At 38.9% G+C, this 27,723-nt stretch overlaps 1 protein-coding gene across 1 annotated transcript; it reads left to right on the forward strand.

Annotated features, from left to right (window-relative positions):
- Positions 1 to 706: 706 nt before the first annotated feature.
- arhgef15b (Rho guanine nucleotide exchange factor 15b) lies at positions 707 to 27,270 on the forward strand. The gene is made up of 16 exons (XM_061709571.1): positions 707 to 959; positions 8,287 to 8,785; positions 12,276 to 13,238; positions 14,304 to 14,349; positions 15,489 to 15,556; positions 16,660 to 16,916; positions 18,383 to 18,543; positions 18,645 to 18,797; positions 18,919 to 19,048; positions 21,599 to 21,673; positions 21,883 to 21,975; positions 22,078 to 22,232; positions 23,692 to 23,859; positions 24,905 to 24,990; positions 25,994 to 26,098; positions 26,455 to 27,270. The coding sequence occupies exons 2-16, from the start codon at positions 8,392 to 8,394 to the stop codon at positions 26,622 to 26,624; spliced, it is 3,024 nt and encodes a 1,007-aa protein (XP_061565555.1). The 5' UTR covers positions 707 to 959; positions 8,287 to 8,391; the 3' UTR covers positions 26,625 to 27,270.
- Positions 27,271 to 27,723: the final 453 nt, after the last annotated feature.

The raw sequence follows: 27,723 nt of genomic DNA on the forward strand, positions 1-27,723 counted from the left end.
AAACACTTTTCTGAACTTATCAATATGACTCTGTCCTTCACAGGATAAGTAAAATGGATCACTGCAAAAACTCAAAATCTTAACAAGAATATTTGTCTTATTTCTAGTTAAAATGTCTCATTTTAGTAAAAAAAAGATTTTCACTTGAAATAAGTAAAAACATCTGCCAGTGGAACAAGATTTTTTTACTTGTAATGAGAAGATAAATCTTGTCCCACTGGCAGATTGTCCTACTTATTTCAAGTGAAAATGTACTTGAAACAGGTAAAAATTGTCAAATAAGTTATTTTTCTGGTGATGACTCTAAATGTTGAAATAACAGTAAAACCACATTCATTGATGAAATGACATAAGGGATGGAAAGGGGGGATGGCAGTTTTACAGGGGGGATGATTTGGACCGTTTTTATTTCAGGGGGGGATGCCATCCCCCCTCATACCCCCTCAACTCCAGTACTGGTGCTATGACTCTTTTTGCAAGCAGTAAACACAAATCCAGGGCAGTGATTTTCCAGAACATTTTATAGAAAACCACACGCATGCAGTTGACCAGTTGAGTTCTTTTATTTTGAAATCAACCAAGCGGAAGCTGGATGCTGCCGGGTGATTAGTGACGTCACCTCAGGGACCCCCCCGTGGCTCCTCCCCCCCCCTCTCTCCCAGCTCAGCTGCTGCTGCTGCTGCTGCTGTAACAAAGACCAGCAACAACGGAGGGGTGATGGGTACACACACAACAACCCTGTCACACAGTAGGAATTGAACCTTTTTTTTGTTTTACTGGATACTTCAATTTTTCTCCTGTTATTTTTCTCCTTATACCATCGCGATAACTAAAGTTTAAAGTTTACTCATGTAGGACCAGTTCAACTCTGAGGCATTATTACTTGGCAAGTGCAGTGTCTTGGGACTTCAAGCCCAAACGCCGGAAAGAATCACGCAGGATATGTCTGCTTTATGCTGGTAAGTTTGTATTTCATGTGTTGAAGAAGTAAAAGTTAATGACCGACAGTTTAGCGGGTCAAACTGGTGGAGCTGGAGCACCTGTTCCTCATTGAGACATTTAGAAAAAAGAAAATTACAAAATAAAAAAATTATACAGACTTTTGTTTTAATAAAATATATTATTCTATTTATGAAGTGCTTCAGTGGGAGTTATTTTACATTAAAAAAACAGTTATTACTGTGATACATTACATTAATATAACATCCTTTTGATTTTAATCCGTTTATGGTTTTTATAAATGTGCTATGTACCTTTAACGTCATACTTCCCAACAGGGTAGAAATCCCTGGGTGCTTTTGATGCCTTAAATGTGCCATGTCATTGCAAACCCATTATATTTAGACTTAATCAACATCTGAAAATCTCCTTCTAGGACCACCCACGTCATCATCAGTGTATCCACCTTTTCCATGTATTTCCTTCCCTTGTGTACTCATGCCTTTTCCATCTTCCTGAGATTCCTCTTCCGCCTTCCTGGCCAGCGTGGAGCTCGCACAGTCATCACATGGGTTGCACTGTTTGATAGTAGCACTCTGAAAGCCTTTCTCCCTTTATTATGTACACACAGTAAAGCCATTAGACTCCAAAGGAGACACAACCCACTGCACACACACACATGCAAACACAAACACACAGGGCATTGTGTTAATGGTCTCCTTAAGCACTTGTGTATTGTTCTGAACCTGTTGTGGTTTAAGGCATTGCACCATACCTTAATATTGGATGTATCAACCCAAATACTACGACAGAGATGAATGAGTGGCCCACTGACCCAGTCCGAGTGTGTTCAGGGTCCAGATTAGGGATGGGCGGTATGGACTAAAAAATGTATCACCATAATTCCTGGCATTTATCCAGATAACTAACATAAAAATGACGATAAAAAAATACCAATTCAACTCCACCTTTTCAACTATAAATCTATCACCACATTCAGTCTTTGGAGCCCCCAAATCACTGCTCTAAAAGATACTAAATACTACTAAACTACACCAATTAAATTGAATCGATTAAAACCAATTAAATTAGTACATCTGTACTGCAAAACTGGAATGACTCAGATCTGCCATGTTTGTTACACAAACACCTCATCAATGGGAATTTATCCTTCTTTCTTTCTTTCTTTCTTTCTTTCTTTCTTTCTTTCTTTCTTTCTTTCTTTCTTTCTTTCTTTCTTTCTTTCTTTCTTTCTTTCTTTCTTTCTTTCTTTCTTTCTTTCTTTCTTTCTGGCTCATTTCCTCCCTTCCTTCCTTCCTTATTTCCTCCAGCTCTCTCCTTCCTTCTTCCCTTCCTCTTTTCTCCCTTCCTTCTTTCCTTATTTTCTCCCTTCCCCTTCCTTCCTTCCTTCCTTCCTTCCTTCCTTCCTTCCTTCCTTCCTTCCTTCCTTCCTTCCTTCCTTCCTTCCTTCCTTCCTTCCTTCCTTCCTTCCTTCCTCTTTTCTACCTTCCCCTTTCTTTCCTTCCTTCCTTCCTTCCTTCCTTCCTTCCTTCTTTCCTCCTGCTCTCTCCTTCCTTCCGTCCTCCCTTCCTCTTTCCTTCCTTCCTTCCTTCCTTCCTTCCTTCCTTCCTTCCTTCCTTCCTTCCTTCCTTCCTTCCTTCCTCCTGCTCTCTCCTTCCTTCCTCCCTTCCTCTTTTCTTCCTTCCTTCCTTCCTTCCTTCCTTCCTTCCTTCCTTCCTTCCTTCCTTCCTTCCTTCCTTCCTTATTTCCTCCTGCTCTCTCCTTCCTTCCTCCCTTCCTCTTTTCTACCTTCCTCTTTCTTTCTTTCTTTCCTTCCTTCCTTCCTTCCTTCCTTCCTTCCTTCCTTCCTTCCTTCCTTCCTTCCTTCCTTCCTTCCTTCCTTCCTTCCTTCCTTCCTTCCTTCCTTCCTTCCTTCCTTCACGTACGTTGTGCGTGGATTTAACACAGAACCATAAATCAGCTTTACACAAAAACGTCATCAACGGGAATTTATCGTTTTTACCACGAGATGACAAATTCTTACCGTGGGGAATTTTATCGCCCATTCCTAACACAGGGCATTGTGTTAATGGTCTCCTTAAGCACTTGTGTATTGTTCTGAAGCTGTTGTGGTTTAAGGCATTGCACCGTACCTTAATATTGGATGTATCAACCCAAATACTACAACAGAGATGGATGAGTGGCCCACTGACCCAGTCCGAGTGTGTTCAGGGTCCAGATCACTTGTAAACACGAGAATACAGCTATTGAACTAAAGAGGTCAATAGAGTAGAGGAGACAAAAGAGATGAAGTCTGGTTGGGATGGCTGAAAGAGAGTGTGTTTGGGGGGGGGGGGGTGCAACCTCAAGCAGCTCTTTTAAAGTGCATTGACACATGATCAGAGGATTTATGCTGGGAATTTATATGTCAGTCCACAATAACCAGAAGGACAAAACTGAAACCTTGAGAGACCTGCGTCACCCACCGCTGCACTCGAGTTGTGTTTCCTGATGTCTGAGAGTACGTTTCATGAAGTTCTCCACAATTGTGTTATTTAAGAAGTCTTTTCTACAAATCTGTGTTGCAGCCCAGAGGCATTTCCCTATCGGTCTGAAATGTGAATCTCTGTCGGCCTCTTTATTAGTTGTATGTGCGTCCGTGGAAACTGGTCTGACCAGCTGGTGCAGTTCTTTTCAGTTACTGGTCGCGCCTTTTTCCAATCCCGGCTGTTTTCTAGTCAGGAATCTGTTCAAATGGTTTTATGGCTGCAATGCTTAATATCTCCTGTCAATTAGGGATGGGCGGTATGGACTAATACATTTATCACGATCATTTCTGGCATTTATCCCGATAATGATAAAAATGACGATAAAAAAAAATACCAATTCAACTCCACCTTTGTAACTATAAATCTATCACCACATTCAGTCTTTGGAGCCCCCAAAACACTGCTCTAAAAGATGCTAAATGCTACTAAACTACACCAATTACATTTAATTAATAAAAACCAATTAAATGAGTTACACCTGTACTGCAAAAACTGGAATGACTCAGATCCTCCATGTTTGTTACACAAACACGTATCAACCGGAATTTATCTTTCTTTCTTTCTTTCTTTCTTTCTTTCTTTCTTTCTTTCTTTCTTTCTTTCTTTCTTTCTTTCTTTCTTTCTTTCTTTCTTTCTTTCTTTCTTTCTTTCTTTCTTTCTTTCTTTCTTTCTGGCTCATTTCTTTCTTTCTTTCTTTCTATCTTTCTGGCTCATTTCTTTCTTTCTTTCTTTCTTTCTTTTTCTTTCTTTCTTTCTTTCTTTCTTTCTTTCTGGCTCATTTCTTTCTTTCTTTCTTTCTTTCTTTCTTTCTGGCTCATTTCTTTCTTTCTTTCTTTCTTTCTTTCTTTCTTTCTTTCTTTCTTTCTGGCTCATTTCTTTCTTTCTTTCTTTCTTTCTTTCTTTCATTCTGGCTCATTTCTTTCTTTCTTTCTTTCTTTCTTTCTGGCTCATTTCTTTCTTTCATTCTGGCTCATTTCTTTCTTTCTTTCTTTCTTTCTTTCTGGCTCATTTCTTTCTTTCTTTCTTTCTTTCTTTCTTTCTTTCTTTCTGGCTCATTTCTTTCTTTCTTTCTTTCTTTCTTTCTTTCTTTCTTTCTTTCTTTCTTTCTTTCTTTCTTTCTTTCTTTCTGGCTCATTTCTTTCTTTCTTTCTTTCTTTCTTTCTTTCTTTCTTTCTTTCTTTCTGGCTCATTTCTTTCTTTCTTTCTTTCTTTCTTTCTTTCTTTCTTTCATTCTGGCTCATTTCTTTCTTTCTTTCTTTCTTTCTTTCTTTCTGGCTCATTTCTTTCTTTCTTTCTTTCTTTCTTTCTTTCTTTCTTTCTTTCTGGCTCATTTCTTTCTTTCTTTCTTTCTTTCTTTCTGGCTCATTTCTTTCTTTCTTTCTTTCTTTCTGGCTCATTTCTTTCTTTCATTCTGGCTCATTCTTTCTTTCTTTCTTTCTTTCTTTCTTTCTTTCTTTCTTTCTTTCTTTCTTTCTTTCTTTCTTTCTTTCTTTCTTTCTTTCTGGCTCATTTCTTTCTTTCTTTCTTTCTTTCTTTCTTTCTTTCTTTCTGGCTCATTTCTTTCTTTCTTTCTTTCTTTCTTTCTTTCTTTCTTTCTTTCTTTCTTTCTGGCTCATTTCTTTCTTTCTTTCTTTCTTTCTTTCATTCTGGCTCATTTCTTTCTTTCTTTCTTTCTTTCTTTCTTTCTTTCTTTCTGGCTCATTTCTTTCTTTCTTTCTTTCTTTCTTTCTTTCTTTCTTTCTTTCTTTCTTTCTGGCTCATTTCTTTCTTTCTTTCTTTCTTTCTTTCTTTCTTTCTTTCTTTCTTTCTTTCATTCTTTCTTTCTGGCTCATTTCTTTCTTTCTTTCTTTCTTTCTTTCTTTCTTTCTTTCTTTCTTTCTTTCTTTCTTTCTGGCTCATTTCTTTCTTTCTTTCTTTCTTTCTTTCTTTCTTTCTTTCTGGCTCATTTTTTTCTTCCTTCCTTCCTTCCTTCCTTCCTTCCTTCCTTCCTTCCTTCCTTCACGTACGTTGTACGACAAATTCTTACCGTGGGGAATTTTTTTGACGGTATATCGTGAACGGTAAAATATCGCCCAATCCTACTGTCAATACATTTTTTTTTTATCAGTTTCCTAATGGCTTCCTAGGAATTTGGTTGAACTTTGCGAGGAAGAAGATCAGCCTGCATTTATGAATGAAACAGTACTCTGTTGATCAAACTTCGGTAATGTTTGGGGACTAATGATAGAATAAAGATCAACATTGTAGTGTGATTGGGTGACATCAGCCTCAGGGAGCGTCGTCGCCGTTGCTGCCTCTGTCAAGTGCTATAATATCTATAGTATCTTAAATGTTTGCAGCCCCATGTTACATGTATTTAACAAAGAATCTCACAAAGCAGAGCTGAGAAACCTCGTTCTTCACGACTGAGGGGATGGCTTACTCTGATATGGGTTGGTATTACATCAGCTGCTGCAGACGCATCAAATAAACATATGGTGAGGAGAATTTGCAGCGTGGCCATTTGGCCATCCAGCCCGAGTGGAAACTTCAGGGATCCCATTATTGTCATCATGCTTCTATTTGCAGACATGGTTGTACAGTGAGGAGAGTTTGGTGTGGCTTCTCAGAGTAAATTACAAGAGCGCTCAAAGTATTGACATTTCTGTGTTTCACTTTAAAAGACTTTAATCTGTGCAGATTGAATCGCCAGCATGAACAGTTTAGGGTTTCTGTGTTTGAGTGCAACATTTTTAACCCGGCCGGCCATCCTAATCCTTTTCTTCTTCAAGGTTCATATGGATTTGACTTTGATTTTCATGGGCAATACCACAGGCTTAAAAACACAAAACAAAAACAAATAGCTTAGAGAAACAAAGCATGTGTCACAGCCAGACGACAACCAGACAAGTATGAGGAAAAGGCATCAAAAATGGAGAGCAGGGGAGGAGCAGCTCTAGTAGAAACTTGTTTATTCAACGTCTTCTAAGCAGTTCTGCATGCATCTTAAAGTTTTTTGTTTAGTTTTATTGTTGCTCTTTGATGACTCCTATATGAATTATCATATAAAGCCCACCCGTGCACCATTGCGATTGGTTTGGTACGGTGTGCACCAGTGGAAGGATGAGAGGGATACCAGACACATTTCATTAGAGAGAATTCACTCCAAGTATATGGCTATGACTGACCAAGCTTAACAGTTTAGGGTCCCCTAAGTAAACCATTACAGACTCATTTAAGTTTAGTAACGCATGTGGAAGATTTATTATGATTATCTGCAACAAAACACCTCAACATCAAACTTGTATATCAACCCAAGAGGGATGTGGTGGTGCACATTCCTGCAGCATTTAAAGTTATTCATCCTGTCAGCGCAGGACAGTAGAGGGTGGAGTGGTTGTTAAACCGCACTTCTATTGAAACTGTTGTTAACTATTAACTGTACTGAACAACCGTGTATCATATAATCCCATGAATGACAGAATGTTACATAACATAAGAAAAGTGTCAAGTTCCACTTAGTTGACTCCGAAAAGGACACCAGGACAACTCGGATTTCCAATTGATCAACTTTATTTATCCAACTTTTAGGCTTGGTTGGTTTCTATTCAGTTGATCTTCAAATAGTAATCAGGTTGTTAACCTTCGAAAACAAAGAAATAAGTGTTAAAGGAGCATGAGGCTCCTTTTAAGAAATGAGACTCTCTAGCGCCACCCTTCACCACGACGGCCGTTGGGGGTACTGCAGCCAACAGTGAAGCCTGCACGGGAGAACGGGGAGAACGTGCATGCAGCGTCATGTGACGTCACATCCGCAGCCCAGCGCGGGAAATTTGGGCCCGAATTGCAGCACATTTTGCAGCACATTTTGCAGCACACAGCCTGTTCAAGGCAACGGAGAGATACACTAGAGGGCTCATTCGTTTGGGTTTGGAACGCTTCATCTGACATTATTACTAGAAAACTTAAAACGTATACGGATTTCTTTCATAAATCCTGCCTCAATCCGGCCTCAAGCTCCTTTAACAATGAAAATACAATATGTACAGGTATTTACAAAAAAAAAAAGTTCAAATAAATTCAACTAACTCAAACAGGTATTATTTTTAAAGTTAAATCCGTAAACTTTTAAACCCCATTTTTAAACTTTTGAATTGTTTACTGTTCAAAATGAGTCTAAACAAGTAAATCAAAATGTAAAGTCAAAATCGTTTTGTCCACTTAAGGGAAATCAAGATGAATTAATCATTTAATTTAATCAATCATGTAGTTAATTATTTTAAATTCACTACCATGCTGAAACTGATTAAATCCACCCAATGGAGTGTTTGGTATGATGAACAAAAGAAGAAAATGAAACAGTTTACGATTGCTAATTTACAGTTCATGTACAACCTAAACAGAGCTTTGAGACATTTTTATATCAAATATAAAAGACATAGCACGGCCTTTAAATGAATAAATGAATCAACACAATCATAAATGGTGTAAGGTTTTGTACAAAGAGATGAGGGAACCTGACTTAGAAAAATGGACCATCTGCAGCCAGAGATGGATTTAGCAAATGCTGTATCAGCTCCAGGTAATAAAGATGGATTCATAGTATAATGTTTGTTATGTTGAAATGTCCTGAGTGGAAAGGAGGGGGGTCCTTCAAGTGTAAAGTTCATTACCGGCAAAGGATTTATAGCTCAGAGATCAAAGTCTGTCACATTATTACTGGTTGTACTCAGTGATGTAATGTGTATTTTGTAGATATAAAAGTTTATTTCAGTGGCATGTTTAAAAAAAAATGTTTTCCTTTCTGTTTGCTTATCAGGTGAGGATGGCATGCTTGCATTGCCGCCCGTCCTCAAAGTCTTGCTTGTGACTAGCTGAGGTGGAGAGCGAAACACAAAATAAGAAAAGGCGTCCTCCCGCTAACATGTCTGTCCAAGAAGGCTCCACCTCTCCTTCACCCCTCAAGCCCGAGGTCAAGCCCAGGCCGGAGATTGCTCCCAAACCATCGCCTCTCCCTGCAGACGGGAGCTGCACTTCAGGCCCTTCTGGAGGAAAGGTCAAGAAGATAGTGGACAGGTTTAGCAAGCAGGAGTCCTGCGAAGCAGGAGAGCAGACGGCTAATGGCACAGCAGAGAGTAAGAAGTTCAAAAGGGCACCCACGATAAAGCCCAAGCCGGGCCGCCCCAGCCTGCCCCTACTGGCCGGGCCAGAGCAGGCACCCCCGCTCCCCAAGAAACGCAGCCGCATCCCCAAGAAACACACGGACAGTCTGGGAGGAGACGAAGGTGACAGCCTGAACGTGGAAGGAGGTCGATCAGGTACAGTTGACGCTAAAACTTGGACTGTCATTCAAGATCGTACAGGGTTCATACGTTTTGAAAAAACCTGGAAAAGTCATGGAATTTGAAAATGTCATTTTCAAGGCCTGGAAAAGTTTTGGAAAAGTCATGGCATTTATTTTTCTCACTTAATGATAACATTTAGTAATAACAGCCTATAAGGTAAGATTTGAAATTGATCAATAAATATTTCGTATAGAAAAGTCTTGCGTGTTCTCACGTGTGACGTGCCGAGCATCTTGCGCATCATGCAGATCGGTTATTATTACAGTTATTAAAGTTATATTAGATTACTATACAACATGTTCTACAACATAGTGCTGGTTAGGGATGCGCGGTATGGACTAAAAAATGTATCACGATAATTTCTGGCATTTATCCCGATAATGATAAAAATGACGTTAAAAAAAATACCAATTCAACTCCATCTTTTTAACTATAAATATATCACCACATTCAGTCTTTGGAGCCCCCAAATCACTGCTCTAAAAGATACTAAATGCTACTAAACTACACCAATTAAATTTAATTAATAAAAACCAATTAAATGAGTTACACCTGTACTGCAAAACTGTAATTACTCAGATCCGCCATGTTTGTTACACAAAAACCTCATCAACGGGAATTTATCTTTCTTTCTTTCTTTCTTTCTTTCTTTCTTTCTTTCTTTCTTTCTTTCTTTCTTTCTTTCTTTCTTTCTTTCTTTCTTTCATCGTTTTTTTACCGCGAGATGACAAATTCTTACCGTGGGGAATTTTTTTGACGGTTTATCGTGAACGGTAAAATATCGCCCATTTCTAGTGCTGGTATATATCAGTGTTAGTTTAAACATGTTTATTTTGTATAAAACCATAATTGTCATTAGATCTCTACTGTGGTGACTTTTAACATAGTTTTATTACTATATTTCATTCATACATTGATGTTTTAGAGGTCATGTATAGTCATGGAAACTGGCTGCCAAGTCATGGAAAAGTCATGTAAATGTGTTGGTTAAAATGTGTATGAACCCTATTATTTTTTCTGGAAATTACATTTTTTTCATGATAGTAAGTTTTAAAATAGAAAGAAGACAGTCAAAGAGTGCATCCTCTGTCTAAGCCAATGTCCTTTTCTAGAAAATGGCCCAGATTCCCAGCAGTTCTGATGGGGTTTTCATTTACTCCAGTTCTCCATTATCTTTCAAAACTCGTAACCAGTTTTTGCATAATCATGGTGCAGACAAAATGGACAAATTTCACACAAAAAATGAACTATAAGAGCTAAATAAAGTTGAGAAAAATCGAGCCAAATATTTTTAAAGATGCACAGATTCGAGTTAGGTTTGTGTTTCGTGATAATAATATATCTTGTTACATTAAGCATCATATGTCAGAGGATTTCTTGAAAATGAAAATGAAAATGTTAAAGCTACGGTTAAAATGCAATTCAGAGCTTTGTTATCAGATGATATTGTATTCTCATGCAATGGTTTCATGAGATTTTCAAAGCAGCAGCTCAAAAGACTCGACATGTTGACTTGCAGTTAGAAATGACACTGATCGGTATGACATTCAAGTTTTTCAGGTTCATCGCACCTAGATTATATTTTAAACAATCTTGTGGCAGAGCTGGACATCAAGATGCATGAAAACACATTTTTTAAATGAAATAAAACTTATTTCTGAAATCATCTTGATGAAGTTAACAGTTGTAAGCTATAGTTTGGATTGGATCTTTAGTTCATGCACACGGCTTCTGCGTGACAATGATCAGCTTTGTCCTGCATCAACAAAAAGAAACCCAAGAAGGGCGACAGTTTATTTTTTGTCATAATTCATACGTTGGTGGATATTCCCATCTCAATTACACATACTTTAACTTCCCTTGTTTTAGTTCCACATTAGAAACAGAAAGGTTTTGTGCAGGGCAATAGATTCTGTATCATCCTGCAGAAAAGTCACCAATCTTTCAGTTCTGAGGTATTCATTCATCGAGACATAATAACATAAAAATATCTGGTCCTGATCAGGTTTTCCAACAAGAAAAAAAATAAAATAATGTAAAATCTATTTTACTTTCATCCTTATTCACTGCTTTCTATCTTCTTCAACTTCATCTTTTCCATTTCCTTTTGTCAATGTTCGATTTTTCTTGCAAACAAACGCTGCAAACATCCCATAAACATTTAAAGAAACAACTTATAATATACATCAGGGTATATTTACATTACGATGATTTGCTGAGTTCAAAGAACAACATGTGGAGCTGTTGTGAGCAAAACGAGCTCTTTATAAAAGGGATCTGCCCTGTCTGTGCACGTGCATGCTGGGAAACAACTCATTTACACCCAGTACTGGAGTTGAGGGGGGATGAGGGGGGATGGCATCCCCCCTGAAACAAAAACGGTAAAAATCATCCCCCCTGTAAAACTGCCATCCCCCCTTTCCATCCCTTATGTCATTTCATCAATGAATGTGGTTTTACTGCTATTTCAACATTTAGAGTCATCACCAGAAAAATAACTTATTTGACAATTTTCACCTGTTTCAAGTCAATTTTCACTTGAAATAAGTAGGAAAATCTGCCAGTGGGACAAGATTTATCTTCTTATTACAAGCAAAAAAATCTTGTTCCACTGGCAGATTTTTCTACTTATTTTAAGTGAAAATCTACTTTAAACAGGTGAAAATTGTTGTTTTTTCCAGGGATGAGTCTTGTTTTAAGTGTAATGGGATTTTCTTACTAAAATGAGACATTTTAACTAGAAATAAGACAAATATTCTTTTGAAGATTTTGAGTTGTTTTACTTATCCTGTGAAGGACAGAGGCATATTTATAAGTTCAGAAAACTGTTTTTTATTTTTGTGTTTTGATGTACTAGAAATATACTGTATTAGAATATTGTGATAAAGTTCTTTATTTTCTGTAATGCAATTAAAAAGACAAAAATGTCATACATTCTGGATTCATTACAAATCAACTGAAATATTGCAAGCCTTTTATTATTTTAATATTGCTGATTATGGCTTACAGTTTAAGATTAAGATTCCTTAAGCTGTGACCCATGATCAGCAATATTAAAATAATAAAAGGCTTGCAATATTTCAGTTGATTTGTAATGAATCCAGAATGTATGACTTTTTTTTTTCGTAATTGCATTACAGAAAATCACAATATTCTAATTTTCGGAGACAGTCCTGTATTAGATGTAAGCCCAGTGGATATTTAAAGCTTACAGAAGGCTGCATTTAACTGCTGCTATGTCATTCCTGCAGTATTTCTGCAGGTGTTTTGGTCACAGCTATTATTTGTAATATATTATATTATTTATAATCAGCACAAATTATCTGTCCCCATATGATAAAATCCACCATCCCCCTGATTTCTTTTTACAACTCGAGTACTGTTCACACCCATTAACGTAGTTCAAACAAGGGAAGATGAGTTGGGGAGAAACATTACAGTTTATCTTCTCTTTTTGATGCAGCCCCTGATGGAAAGGAAGTGGAGGTTCATCTGACTGGCGTAGGTGAAGTGGAGGCTGAATACAGTCCGGACGGCCCCCTCAGTCCTTACTGCAACCCGAGCTGCAGCTGCCTGTGTCACCGCCAGCGCCCCGGCATGAAACTAATATGGGTACCCGTGAATTCAGAAGATGGAGAGCAGGGTGATGTAGAAGAGCCGGAGGACGGGGAAGAGGGGGAGGAGTGGGAGACGGCTGATCAAGGAGGCGAAAGCGGCAGTGAGGGGGGGAATGAGATGGACAGTACTTCTTTGCTTGATGAGAAAAAGGGAAAGCCAGAGTTCCATCAGTCTTTAAATGTGTTGCTGGCTGAGGGTCACAGGAGGCGATCAGACCCAGGTCCTCACTCTGTCCTCACCTCCCTTGCCATCTCTCGCTGTCAATCTCCCCCCGTTCCTCCAAAACGTGGACGATCACCACCAGTCCGCCAGTTCTCCCAAGATGAAGAAGATATTTATGAGATCACCCTTCCAGCGGTGGACTTTTCTGCTAGCAAAAGCAAACCTCAGTCCAAGGAGCAGCTGGATACTCCGAAAATAAAAATACGAAAACCGACACGTCGGAGTAAACTTTCCTCCAGCGTCTCAGACCCCGCATCTGAGTTTGAGGACGTCACAAATTCCATCTCGAGCCCCGACGACCTTCCGCCCGCCATCCCGCCGAGGATCCCCATAATCACGGACAGCCGCAGCCTCACGCCGACGCACCAGGGCGGGGCGCCGGTCTCCCCGCCCGCAGTGGAGGAGCGGCGCTCCCTGCTATCCTCCTCTCCCAGCAGCTCCACCACCAGCACGCTGAGCCCCCAACGAACCATCTCTCCGCCCTCCAGCATCCCCCTCGGGCCCAACAGACCCCCGCCTCCACCACCAAAGACGGATCCACGGAGGCTCAGCGCTGCCTCGCTGCAATTCCTCTCTCAGAGAAAAGGTTTTTACACAGCGCTCAATTACCGTATTTTCTGGACTATAAGCCGCTACTTTTTTCATAGGTTTTCAACCGTGCGGCTTATACAAAGGTTCTATTCTGTGGGTTTTTCTTCCACCGCTCGGGGCGCTCTAACCAGAGTTATTATCGTTCACGAAAACGAACGAAATAACGAAAACTAAAATTTAAAAAACAATTTCGTTAACTGAACTAAATAAAAACGAAAATTAAAAGACAAAAACGATAACTAACTGAAACTATATTGCGTGTTTAGAAAACTAACTAAAACAAACTTTATAGTATTATTATAATAATTATAGATATAATTTCCTCCGTTTTCGTCCTTGTCAATATAAGCCTCTTGGTATGATCAATTTATTCCGCTCTGGCCGTTTATCTCCAACTGGCAGCTAAGGCACCTAAACGCCTCACGGTCCGTGACGTCAAAACTAAAAATAAAACTAAGACTTATAAAAACTAAACTAAAACTAAGCATTTTTGAAAAAATAAAAACTAATAAAAACTAGCAAACCCACACTAAAAACAAATTAAAACTAACTGAATTGAAGGAGAAAAAGTCAAAACGAAATAAAACTAAACTAAAATGAAAAATTCAAAACTATTATAACCCTGGCTCTAACCGGAATTAGAATCAAAACTAAGACAAAATAAATGCAAAGAAGAATACGCTACTTCTTCTTTAGCAGATAGAAGTAGAAGCAGATTTCAAACAGATAAATAGATAAATAAATAGTGGTTATTTTCTCTTGGTTCTGTCCCGTTTTAATCAGCAAAGTTGCTGCCGTGTTAAAAGACCCTGTTAGGAAAGGAACTATTTAGGTACAAACATGTACATCATTTACAGTTCAAAATCCTTCTGTACATGTAGTAAATATCTAATATAACAACATAAATATCTGCAGCTTGTATATCTTTTTTATTATTTTTTTTAGAAATAGAGCGGATGCGGCTTATGGTCCAGAAAATACGGTATATTAACGATTGGTGTGTTAATATACTTCAAAAATGTCAAATATGACCTGCCTACTTTTCTTTTTTTTTAAATAGAAGAGGAGAATGGAGAGAATGATGGAGAGAAAGAAGACACGGACATGTGAGCAGTCACTTTATTTAATGAATTCAATATTTTTACATTTTCTGTCATCAATCAGCATTACCTTGTAAAATGCTCGTGTGTAAAAAAAAAAAGATCCTGTTTACTAAAATTATAAAATCCCAGAGAAATATTTTGTTTAAGTTTAGAGGCTTTAGGCTACAACAGACTGTGTTGATTTAACATGTTCATTTGGCATGACTTGTCCAATCCTTGAAGTTGCTGTAGATCAGGGGTGTCAAACTCATTTTGCTTGGCGGGCCAAATTTTTTTCTCGCGGGCCGCCCGCTCAAAATAACAAAAACGGTGGGAACAAATTTAAAAAAAAATTATTTTTTTTACTATTGTTATCTAATCCAATATCAGTTTAGTTAATTTTAAAGGAAATATGCACTTTGTTTACACTCTATGTAAAATATATTTCTTCAGGATCTTTTCTTGAAATTTCTCGTTTTTTTTTCAAATTATGTAAGATACTTTTAATATAATTTTACAAAGATAAACAGAAACAAGTATGTTTTTTTTATATTTTGCTTTTTTTTTTAGGTAATTTAATTAAAAGCAAAATCTTTCTTATTACATCCGAAAGTGTTTCTTTGTGATTTAGAGATTTTTCCAGTACAATTAAATGTATTTATTTTTAAAAATTGGCGTGTATATTTACGCCAGTGTGCCGAAAAAGTCAGCACTTCTCTTTTAACTGTTTTACTTTGTAACTATCCTGGTATTCAAAACTGAAATTCTCCGAATAAATATCTTCTATCATCTTTTTTAGCAGTGATATTTTTCCTGCGAAAATATATAATAGTAGTCAGTTAATAAAAATAAACGACCGTCTAAAAAGAAATAAAATCTGCAAATGCATTCTAGAAAACTAAAAAAATGTTGAAAACTGCTCTCTTTGTGGAATAACGATGGATTTGTAGAAGAAATATATTATCGGATGTGCTGCGATTCATTCAATTATTTATGCCTTCCTTTTTAGTAAGTTAACATTTTGTTTTTTTGCGTTGGAAACTTCTCGCGGGCCGCATGAAAATCTCTCTCGGGCCGCACATTTGACACCCCTGCTGTAGATGTTTCTGGGAGCATCAAAGATCACTAACTGTGTCGTGCCTTACTTCTCAATCCCGTTTCAGGTCTCCAATGAGTAGAAACTCTCTCAAAAGGGAGATTGCGTTCCTTTTGGACGCCCGCCTGCAGAACGGTAAGATAAAACATTGCCAGCTCAGTGTCACAGTGATCCGTTCAATAGGGCAGGACATAGGTGTGTTAGATGTGCACACTTTGTTACCCATGTACTCTTGTGCATGTGAAGAACCATCAACCCTGCAATTAGAGAACAACATAATCTGCTACCTAAACCACACCCATACGTGACATATTAGTAGCATCAACTCATCAGAACCGCATTGTGGTTGTTATTCTATAAATACACATGTGACGTTTGCACTTTCAATTCCATGTAGCGTTCTGTCTCATATGTTGGGAGCAGAGGGGGGTAGTAACGAGTTACATTTACTCTGTTACATTTACTTGAGTAAGTTTTGGGAATTTTTGTACTTTTAGGAGTAGTTTTGAATCACTATAATTTTTACTTTTACTTGAGTAGATTTGTGAAGAAGAAACTGTTCCTCTTACTCCACTACATTAGGCTACGTTGAGCTGTTACTTTTATTGTATCCCTTTTATCCGCGTACGCGTCAATCTCATGACATCACTGGGTGATTCTTTGGGAAAAATGTTTGTTTTTGCATGTTTTGTCACATTTACACAGACTCAAACACACACAGAGTTTCTATGAGTTCATGTTTGTTCTAGTTCTGCCTGGTTAAAAAAGAAAAGTACAAATGCTTGAAATTTTGTGCTACTTGTGCTTAATTTATTTTTTTATTCTGTTATTATTATATTTATTTTATTATTTATTAAAGTACTTGAATTTACTTTAAGATTATTTTACTTTAAGCTATTTTTTATTAATTTTAATTAATTTTATTAATTTAATTTGCCGAAAGATGATTGTTTTGTACTTTTGTCTGTTTGAATGGTTGTGTTAAAAAAAATAAATCAGACGTTACTCAACAGTTACTCAGTACTTGAGTAGTTTTTTCACAAAGTACTTTTTTACTTTTACTCAAGTAATTATTTGGATGACTACTTTTTACTTTTACTTGAGTCATATTATTCTGAAGTAACAGTACTTTTACTTGAGTACAATTTTTGGCTCCTCTACCCACCTCTGGTTGGGAGCAGCATGTTCAGTGGCCACATACACAGGTTTCAGGAATGTTTTCACTCGTTTCCCCTCAGAGCCGCTCTACCAGACGTACCGGGCCACCGTCATCACAAAGGAGATCCGTCGGCAGACAGTTTGCCGCAACATCAGCAAAACCAGCGTGGATTATGCCATGGACTGGACGGCCCGTCGCCAGGGGAACGGATCCGGGCTGGCGGCTGGAAACACTTTGCCGCCGTCAGGCCAGAGCACCTTGTGGCAGGAGCTGCCGACGGTGCGGGACAGCGGAGTGCTGGAGCAGCTCACCCCCGAACAGTGCAAGTACCAGGAGGTGAAGAGACAGAAATAAATGTGCAGGGGAAAGTTCCATCAAGAGAAATCAATAAGGCAGAAAGGAGAAACAAGAGATGCAGGATCAATTTTTAAATCGCATTTTAAGTTGATAATGTGACCTTTTATGTGGATTAAAGTGCACTCTTGTCTAACTGCCGTATATAATTTACTGCTGTAGCTTTATATTGATTCACCCTAAATGGACTTTATAAAAGCTTTTACAGTTACGGTTTTAAGTCTCCAACATTAGTAAGAGTGGAACAACTTCTTTTAAAGGTATAGTCTGTAATCGTATTCAAAAACATTTATTGTTATACTGGGTGAAATGGTCCTTCCATCCTGAGAGTAGCCAGTGAATAATGTGTTCAGAAAAAGGAAAGAAAAACATCCGACCTCTCTGACAGCTTTAATCCTGTAAAAACTCTGACCAATCTGTTTTTTGCGCACCGAATGGCACGGATTGGTCAGAGCACCATAGGATTGGCAGGGGGGAAAGAACCAATCAGATGCCTTCCTTTTAAGTCCCGCCCACGCCCCCTCTGTCCCATGCGCACACTCGTCGCGTCGAATGTAACGGCTCGCCCTGCTAAAAAGGCTGAAAAAAGAAAGCCAAAGTGCGATTCTGCGGTGCAGGTTGTCCACTATTGGGGGTCTGGGGGTGGGGATGGAGGCGTCTCCATCCCGGCGAGGGCGGAGAGCGCCGGTGCAGGTGGCGGTGCGCCGCGGTGCCGTGCAGGCTCTGTTGCCACGGCTACGCCGTAGGGTACAGCGTAGCCTACGGCGTAGGGTACGCGGCAACGCGCACCATTCTGCGTTGGTGTAACGCGGAACCATAAATCGGCCTTCAGTGTGTGCTCTGTGTGCTGTTCTGAACTTCTCTGTTTCTCATTTTGCTGGGATGTCGGGTCACTCCGCTGAGACACAACTTTTGCGGTATCGGCCCTCTTGTGTCTAAAAATGATGCGCAGAGCCCACCCAATCAGAAACGGTACAGATATTCTGTGATATTTTTTTATATTTATAAAAAAATTTAATTATAAAAAAATTAAGGATCCCCATAACTTTGATTGGGTGGGCAGGACGCACGTTTGGGAGGGCATAGCTCACCCCTGCCCCCCCCTAAAACCGGCCTCGCTTACAGGTGAATGAGACATGGGGTAGTTTTGTTGAAAATGTGCTGTCCAAAATGTCCTGGAAAACTGGACTCCTGTAAATGCGTGTTCCCCAAAGTTTGTGGGGGCGTGGCTTTGGACGGAGTGCTGACGGGAGGGGGAGGAGGGGCGGCGCTTAGATGAGGGGGCGGGGCTTAGAGGAGGTGCCACTTTCAAATCTTGCTAGCTCTCCAACATTACTGACTATACCTTTAAGTAAAGGTTGTGATACTTAAATGTGATAAAGAGGAAAATGTTTGTATTTCTTACTACTTTATGTGTAAAATGTATCCCACACTCTTGTCTCTCCTAGAGTATGTTTGAGGTGCTGACCTCTGAGGCCTCTTACCTGCGATCCCTGCACGTTCTGACCGAACACTTCCTGGAGAACAGGGAGCTGGAGGAGACAATGATCATCAGAGACAGGAAAACCCTCTTCTCCAACATCCTGAGGGTGCGCGAGGTCAGCGAGAGGTGAGAAGTGGCAGCAGGACGAATGAGGATATATGAGGGAAAAGGGAAATGGGGATATTACTTTTGACTTGAACACAAATATTTTCCGTTGGATGCTGCAGGTTCTTGAGAGACCTGGAGGACCGTATATTCAAGGACCACGTCTTCTCTGACATTTGCGATATTATCCAGTACCACGCCCAGCACAACTTCCCCGCCTACATCGACTACGTCCGGAACCAGATCTACCAGGACAAGATATATACGACACTCATGTAAGAAAGAGGAGCAGATAACACTTTGGGAGACTATGGAATGCAGTCTGTCTTGACTGTGCTCACTTAAGAGAACATATAAATGATGATAAAGATGATAACGTAATCTGTGCCTCTGCAGGAAGAACAACTCACAGTTTGCTGCAGTCATCACTCGTCTCCAAGAGTCACCTCAGTGCCAGCGGCTGCCTTTCATGTCCTTCCTATTGCTGCCCTTCCAGCGAATAACACGCATCAAAATGCTTATTGAGGTGTGCATCTTTACTCATTTTTGTCAGTTTTGCTGCCAAATACAACTGGAAGATTGAACGAAGGAAAACACACTCCCAGTTCTGTTTCTGATCTATATGCAGTTGATCCCCGCCGTGTATCAGCATCCATACTGGCCACATGAGAAAAAGAAACTAGAACGTCTTTCAAATACACTTAACAAATTGTTCTCAGGGTATTGCTCAGATGGAGAAAGGGAAAATCCATCTGAAGAAATGTATTTTCAGCTTCATTTCCAAGCTGTGGATGTTTTTCCACATCAAAGCAAAGATGGCAGCCTGCCAGAGTCATTTTAATGTCCCCGGCACGTAGAAAGCTCAGAAACATGCACGGCATTGCTTAATAAGCTACAGTGGGATACATCAAAAGAGTTGAACAACGAGGATTAAGGTCATTAGAAAAAAGTTTTCAATTATTAAGCCATATATTAAATATTTTAATTTGAGACGGGTGACTATAATAAAATGAATGTTGATTAATGAGATACTGAATTTCAAGACAGAAGTCTCTTTGGACGAAGGTTACTAGGAATATTAAAATGTAACCCAGCCTGCTAGTTATCAAGGTGGAAAACCTGAGCAGCGGCTCTCTTTATGCATTTGTGAGAAAGTTGTGCATGCACATTGACTCTAAGTCAAAAGTATTTGTGTAAAAATAATATTTTAGTTAGTGCTGTCAAGTGATTAAAAAAATTGAGCGATTAATTAATTAGAATAGAATAGAATAGAATAGAAGAATAGAAGACTTTATTGATCTCCCAGAGGAGAAATTCAATCGTCAATCGTTCAATCGTGCAGCAGCCAAACACACACACGCTCAATGGTTTATACAAAAAATTAAAATAGAAATAACCAATAAATAGCTAAATAATAAAAAAGAGAAAAATTTGTAGAAAAATTTGTAATGTACAAGAGAAAGAAAATAGTAAACATAACAAAACGGATAATATTTACAATTAAGATCTTAATTAATTTATCTAATTCAACTATTTTTTTATCTCACCTAAACATTGCTGAGAAAAGCCCTCAACTTGAAGTGTTTTCCTTTAAATTCATTACATTATTCTGGCAGATCAAAAGATTGATATATAACAAAAAAAAAAAGTAATTTATTTATTTTTTTAACAGACTTGAACAGATGCAGTCCTAGCCATTTACATCCACTGGCCAAAACATTCGCCAGCCTCTCGGTCACAGACGTGAGCATGCGTGAGGTTCTCTCCTCCAGTGTAGTTGGAGAAGAGCGTTGCTGTGGCAACATCGTTGCTGTGGCAACATCGTTGCTGCTAACGTTATCTGCGGCTGCACCCGCGACCGGGTGCTTTGCATTTATGTGGTTAAACTTGAGCTGCTTCGGTGGTGAGCAAAGTCCTTTCCACAAAGACATATCACTCTACCTTTATCAAAGGTGCCATTGGGGCATTTTAGAAATGTGAATTCTCCATTCACCTGACCCACAACTTTCACATGCTCCTCCATTATCACCTCTCTATTCCGCTACTCACCCCCCCCCCCCCCATACCTGTCCACAACAAGCACACAGCACAAACACAGATTTGAAAATAAAGGCAACTCGCAAACAGAAAAAGTAAAATTAGAGAATAAATAATAGATTAAGCGATAAAAAAACATAACACACTAAATATACCTGTAAATAATTAATCAGAATGAACACTTATTGGATCCCCCTAATTTTAGTCCCTCCTGGGGGCATGGTCAAGTAAGAATGGCTATCAGACTGAACTGAACGTGCAATTAAAGGTTTTTTACTCACTTTGCAGGTACTGTATTTTATCAGCAAAGTAAAAATATGCATGTTTGCTTCTAGTGAAACTGCAGGAATGTTACTGGAGGATGACAGCTATTAAGTAGATTTTTTAAGCCCCCTCCACCCCTAGGTTTCTCACAAAAGGCCAGTGCAGAAGTGTTGTTTGACTTTTCCATCTTATGGCAATTGAAAGTAATATGAGTTCATCACAGCATGTGACTGTGTTGAACATCCTCTTTCAAGTGTAATCTTTTCCTCGCACACTCATCTCTACATTCTCACTTATAAGTACATTTATGGACTTTGGCTCAACTTTACGACCTGGTTTGCATCCAGATGCAAATACAGGACTGTCTCAGAAAATTTGAATATTGTAATAAAGTTCTTTATTTTCTGTAATGCAATTAAAAAAACAAAAATGTCATACATTCTGGATTCATTACAAATCAACTGAAATATTTCCAGCCTTTTATTACTTTAATATGGCTGATTATGGCTTACAGTTTAAGATTAAGATTCCCAGAATATTCTAATTTTTTGAGATAGGATATTTGAGTTTTCTTAAACTGTAAGCCATGATCAGCAATATTAAAATAATAAAAGGCTTGAAATATTTCAGTTGATTTGTAATGAATCCAGAATGTATGACATTTTTGCATTACAGAAAATAAAGGACTTTATCACAATATTCTAATTTTCTGAGACAGTCCTGTATGTACCGCAGCAATGTTGCAGAAAAAGACAGGTGTTGTTTGTGCTTTCAGAACATCCTGAAAAGAACAAAAGAGGGGACAAAGGAGGAGCAGATTGCCTCCAAGGCTTTGGATTCTGTTTCGAAGGTAAACACCTCTCACTCTTCATCATCCTTTCTGCAGGCCACTCATCATAATTTGACCCTCAAGTGTTCCACATAACCCAGGAATGATGTGAGCTGTTGTCTGAGTGACAGATTTCCTGCTGAATGAGCTCTGTTATTGTGAATGTTTCAGCTCACTGAGAGCAGCATGAGGGAGAGTTTGATTTTTCTTCTGTTTTAACTCGTTCACAGATCATTGACGAGTGTAACACCGAGGTTGGAAAAATGAGGCAGATGGAGGAGTTGATTCATGTCTCTAAAACGCTGGAGTTTGACAAGCTCAAGGTAAGCTGGAACGTGGACGTTTGATCATGTGAAAGCAGTATTTGATTTGTGCAATCTGTTCATTTTGAAAGTGGTAGACAACTCTTGCCTTCTCCTCAACAGGCCATTCCAATCATCTCCACAAACCGATACCTGGAGAAGAAGGGGGAGCTCCAGGAAATGTCCAAAGGAGCTACTCTGTTCAACATGAGGGGGAAGTTCACTCCGGTTTACTTCTTCCTTTTCAATGATCTGCTCATCATTGCTGCCAAGAAGGGGTAGGCACAATCGATGTATTATCATTATTTAAAAAAATTAATCAATTAAAAATGTGCATCATGCATTATAGACCTGTCCAGGGTGAATCACTGCCTCTCGCCTGTAATGAGCTGGGATAGGCTCATTATAGATTATTATAGATAGAAACTGGATGGATGCACGGATCATGCATTATAAACATTAATACTGAGTCATATCACCACTTAACATTATATACCACAATGGCATAAACCATAGTTATTAATATGAATCATTTTATTGTTTTCAATTCACATTGCTATTCAAAATCAAGAATTATTACTAAAGGAAGACAGTAGTCTTTGACTAAGTTTACATGCAGTCAAAATTCGGGTTATTGCTAATATTCCGGTTAATGAAACATTGGGAATATTCCGTTTACATGGTAATTAATCATTTGGGATATCTGGATCAAACCAGCGATGCGCGGAGAACGTCATGACGCAATTCCCGTCATTTCTGCTTCTTCTTCCTGTATCCAAATCCAAAACAAATGCTGCTTTGCGCAACTTTCCGCTCACTTCTTGTAAATCTTCTATCCCGGTACTTTCTACCGTCTACAAATGCAGAAATGTTCATATCCTTCATTACATTTATGAAGTGATTAGTCTCCTCCTGGTCTTGTGTTTCTCCGTGTTTATAAGAACTTCCTGGACTCAAAAGACCAGGATTCCTTGTGAACAGAACATGAGCAGAAAACAAATTCATGTTCCGTTTGATGGGGATATTCCGTTTGGCGTTTACATGACCAAATATTCAGGTTTTAAAAGGAGTAACCCAGGGGTCATATTGGGGTTTTTAAAAACCGGAATATGTTATTCAAAGGAGTTATTGGTGTTTACATGGCCGTGCAAATTCAGGTTATTGCTAATATTCGGGTTTTAAAAGGGTTATTGATGCATGGAAACACAGTCTTTGATGAGCCAGAGGAAACATTAAAGGCCCGTAAATCAACACATGCATATAAAAGCTTTCTCCTTTTACTCTATTGTGTAAGACAGGTTTATCCTTTAAATTATACAATAAACTTCACATTCAAAAGTCCACTTTTATCATTATCCTTGTTTGGCATGATCAGGGGATGGGAGGGAGGGATTGTTCCATTCAGTGTTTCTGCTGCGGCTCAACAACTGACATTAAAGCCAGATGTTTTGAACAATGTTCCCAGCTGTGTCCTCCAGCAAGCTGTCATAATACAGCCTAAAGAGTGAAGCATGTGACCACAAACAAAACTGGGTCCTAATGTCACAACTAACCAAATGAATCCCAGCTTCCTGAAATGTGAGAGGAAGTGATACCCCCTGGGTTACGGGCAGGGGGACAGAGAAAACACAGAACTTACAACACATTTCTCATGAATTCCCTTAGGTACATTTTATTTCACCCGTACTTTGCAACTGCATTTTACATTCTGTTATTTATTTCTTTGGTGGTGAACAGTGCAGAGCGTTTTGTGGTGCTGGACCACGCACATCGCTCTCTGGTGCAGGCGAAGCCGTTAGATGAAGAGGGGACCGGCAGCTGTCCGTACGAGCACTGCTTCAACCTCACCCTGCTGGAAAACCACCAGGGTCGCATGATGGAGCGGCTCCTCAAAGCTCCGTCCCAGTGAGTAGTTGCAAAGCTCTGCGCATACAGTACACTAACTGGCCTGACATTGTGTCCCCCAGCTGTGATTAGTGTTGTGATGGATAAAGCATTATCTATTTGAGAGTTAGATGTCCGCAGCAGATCCTTTGGGTCAGGATTGTTTCTCCAAAGAGAATGGGATCCCAATTCTTGGTTGAAAGACCTGATGTCCTTTTTATATTTAGAGAAAATTAAATACGGTATTAGGGGTTGCTCTGATAAGTTTTCTCATATTTGGGAACCTATTCTTTCTCTTGTTAATTCTTTGGCATCCTTGGAAGATTAATTTAATTTGATTTAATGTAATTATAGGGAAGTATGATATTGCTAACCATTTCTATTCTATTTTTATTTAGGGTTCCTCTTATGTCTGTTTATTTTATTTTTTATTATTTTCTATTTATTTCATTTCATTTTTTTTAATTATTTTTGTTGTTTTGTGTGTCCTGTATTTTATTTTATTACTTTATTTTTCCTATTATTGTCTTCAGTCAGAGTTTGATTGGTAATTGGTACTTACTTTGGGACTTGTTTATAATTATGTATTTTATAGTGTGTGTGTGTTTTGGGGGGTTTGTTATGTTAAGTTTTGTCTTTATTTATTTACTTTGTGTGTGTGTGTGTGTGTGTGTGTGTGTGTGGTAAAATATAAAACGGGGTAATTTGTAGAAACCTTTTAAAAATGTTTATTGTGTAATATGCATTACATCGACTACCCAATAAAGAAACATGAGAAAAAAAAAGAGAGTGGGATCTGGGGAAGGCCTGCTCAAACTTTTGTACATTTACTTGTATCCCTAGAGTAGTTTTCTGCATTTTTTCCTCCCCTAGATACCCAAACAATTACCACCAAAGGAGACACTCACATCGGTCTTTGGGTGTCAGTTTGAGAGGATTACTTAAACCACGATCTTAAACAAACTTGAATTAAAAATGTAACGTGACATCCTCCCATGTCTCAAGGATGTGTCGTTAATACGAGGCCTGGTTTACTTATGCACTCAAAGCTGGTTTCTGTCTACAGGTCTGACATGGACAGGTGGTTGGCAGCTTTCCCCAATCCAACCAACATCGAAGGAAATGACGATGAAGTGATTTACGAGGACTGGGGTGAGGAGCGCACACACTGCCCACAAACAGATTAGTCCATGGGCCAGACTAGATATCAGCACCACTCAAGGTGACCAAACTTACTTATGATTTTTGAAAAGATCCATGTCTGTAGATGATATTTTGGTCTGATAACCTTTCCTGAGTGGCAGCTGGATCAGAGTTATCATCTCATGAAGTTACCAGCCCCTTCAGGTTCATTGATGATTCTAAATTGGGTATATTATACATTTCCTGAATCCTTATGGTCCTGTGAGTATTCCAGTTTTTGTATTTATTTTTTTTGTATTTTTTGTATTTTGTGTTCTGTTTATAAAACTAAGCTGGTTCCTTATCTCATCGTTATGTCCTTTATGTCGTGTATTTGCAGATAAAGACCAGTTTGTGACATTAGTGGCTGTTATAGTTTCATAGGAGCCTAATGATGCTCTTCTAGTTTAAGGCTCACAATGACCTGTAACAATGATATAGTAGGGGGATATTATACATTTCCTGAATCCTTATGGTCCTGTGAGTATTCCAGTTTTTGTATTTTATGTCTCTGTTGTTCCTAGATGACACAGGGCTAAAATATAGTATATCATTTAGGCGAAAATTGTCAAAATGTGTGTTGTTTAGAGTTTAAAGAGCTGCAGTGACCTCTATGTTGGTCAGAAAGATTCACATCTTAGCTTGAATGAATGCTTAAAAGGTCCCGTTTAAAATGATACCAAAGACAATATAGTGAAACATTGACAGATTTCCTGTACATGAGTCTAAACCAGGATATGCAGCAGCATCTAAAATGTAATTTTCTGAACTTCATGAGCTGATAACTCTGATCCAGCTGCCACTCAGGAAGGTTATTGTACCAGAATATCATCTACAGACATGGATCTTTTCAAAAATCATAAGCAAGTTTGGTCACCTTGAGTGGTGCTGACAAGTGAAATTTCTGGCTCTGGCCCGTGGACTAGATACCGTGTTGTATGTTCATACATGCTGACAGTAAAGTGTGTCTCAGACTGCCCTCAGGTGCAGTGTGTGGATCAGTACTTGGCCCAGCAAACAGATGAGCTCACCCTGGAGCCCTCCGAGATCGTCAACATCATCCGCAAAACCAATGAAGGTAAGAATGTGTGAAAAGGGATTTCACAGAAGAATGGAGACGTTTCCGAGTCAATACTGATTCTACTTGCAACATTTATTGACAGTCTCATCTGTACAGATTAAGATGGTGTAAAATGTACAGTAAGACAGGTTTCCAATTAAAAAGAAAGCCATGTTTACTGACATGATTTTGTATCGGCATGCTTCCTCCCTTGATTCTGTTGATGAATCCTGCATCACTCCACATCCCGTCAATTTAGCAGTATATTGAGTTATTTTTTACTTTAATGCATGAACCACACAGAAACCTCCACTCTTCCCTTGTTTGTCCTTCGCCCCCTGCCCCCTCACCCCCTTTTTTTTGCCCCCCTGAAGGCTGGTATGAGGGGACTCGCCTGTCTGACGGCCAGAAGGGCTGGTTCCCCATTGCAAACGTCATAGAGATCACCAACGAGCATGTGAGGAGGAGAAACCTCCGAGAACGCTACAGGGTCATCCAGGCTGCTGGTTGGGTCACCAACATCAAGACACGCACCCTGCAGTAGGATCTGCAGAATTATGGAAATGTTTACACTGAATAACTGCTGCAAAGACAATTCAACACAGATTATTCAGCACTTGTTTCTAGCATCCAGGAAATAACTGAGATACAGGTGACTATCATGAGACATCATGTAAATCATTGCTTATTTATAGCAGTCAACTAAAACTCTTTGGAGTTCAGGATCTTCAGGATCCTCAGGAATTGGCAACAGACCTTTTTACTGCTGAAGGAAACTGTGTTCCCTTTCATCACGTCTGAGAAACTGCCAAAGCCACATGCCAATCATGGTAGTCACCGCGCGGGCAGAACGTTCAAATGTCATTCCTAAGAGTCGGGAGTTACTGTAAACACGTCTGGCACCACAGTAATTCTGCAGGTCCTGTCATACCTGCCACGCAAACAACCTGTGGAGTTTCACCGGAGTTGCCAGGAAGAGAGAAGAGCAGGAATTTGTACGGATACTTCGCTTAATCCCACAAGAAAATGAAGCTGTCTACATTCAATCAGGAAGTGCCTTTGACTGAACTCAAACTACACACTTCTATGTGAAAGCACAAGAGCTTTGGAAGTGAAGTAAAGGTAGGCCGGGCCATTGTGTTTTACAGATAGTGTTTATTTATGTCAGGAGCCATTGTATTAAAAAAAAAAAACAAAAAAAAAACGACGCTCTAGCTCCCCCTGGAGCTTGTGATCAATCAATACTCCTTGTGGATGCACTGTAAATGTACAATATCTTGTAAATTAAGAGAGGATGCTCTCTCCTAAACAGTGGTAGTCATTTTAATAAAAGTCCTTTGTCTTCTTAGTCTGCTGTTTCTTTGTAAAAGAAGGTCAACATTTTAACTTAAAACTGAAACAATTTACTCAACCTGTGGTTTCCATTAACATACAGGACTGTCTCAGAAAATTAGAATATTGTGATTTTCTGTAATGCAATTACAAAAACGTCATACATTCTGGATTCATTACAAATCAACTGAAATATTACAAGACTTTTATTATTTTAATATTGCTGATCATGGCTTACAGCTTAAGAAAACTCAAATATTCTATCTCAAAAAATTAGAATATTCTGGGAATTTGAATCTTAAACTGTAAGC

The sequence above is a fragment of the Cololabis saira genome, chromosome 20 (assembly GCF_033807715.1).
Source record: "Cololabis saira isolate AMF1-May2022 chromosome 20, fColSai1.1, whole genome shotgun sequence".
NCBI lineage: Eukaryota > Metazoa > Chordata > Actinopteri > Beloniformes > Belonidae > Cololabis > Cololabis saira.

Excerpts from the sequence above, each read along its gene's own strand:
- arhgef15b (XM_061709571.1), top strand. The coding sequence starts at position 8,392 with ATGTCTGTCCAAGAAGGCTCCACCTCTCCTTCACCCCTCAAGCCCGAG. Across the intron at positions 13,239-14,303 it reads ATTCCTCTCTCAGAGAAAAG|AAGAGGAGAATGGAGAGAAT; the intron begins GTTTTTACACAG and ends TTTTTTAAATAG. Across the intron at positions 15,557-16,659 it reads GGACGCCCGCCTGCAGAACG|AGCCGCTCTACCAGACGTAC; the intron begins GTAAGATAAAAC and ends GTTTCCCCTCAG.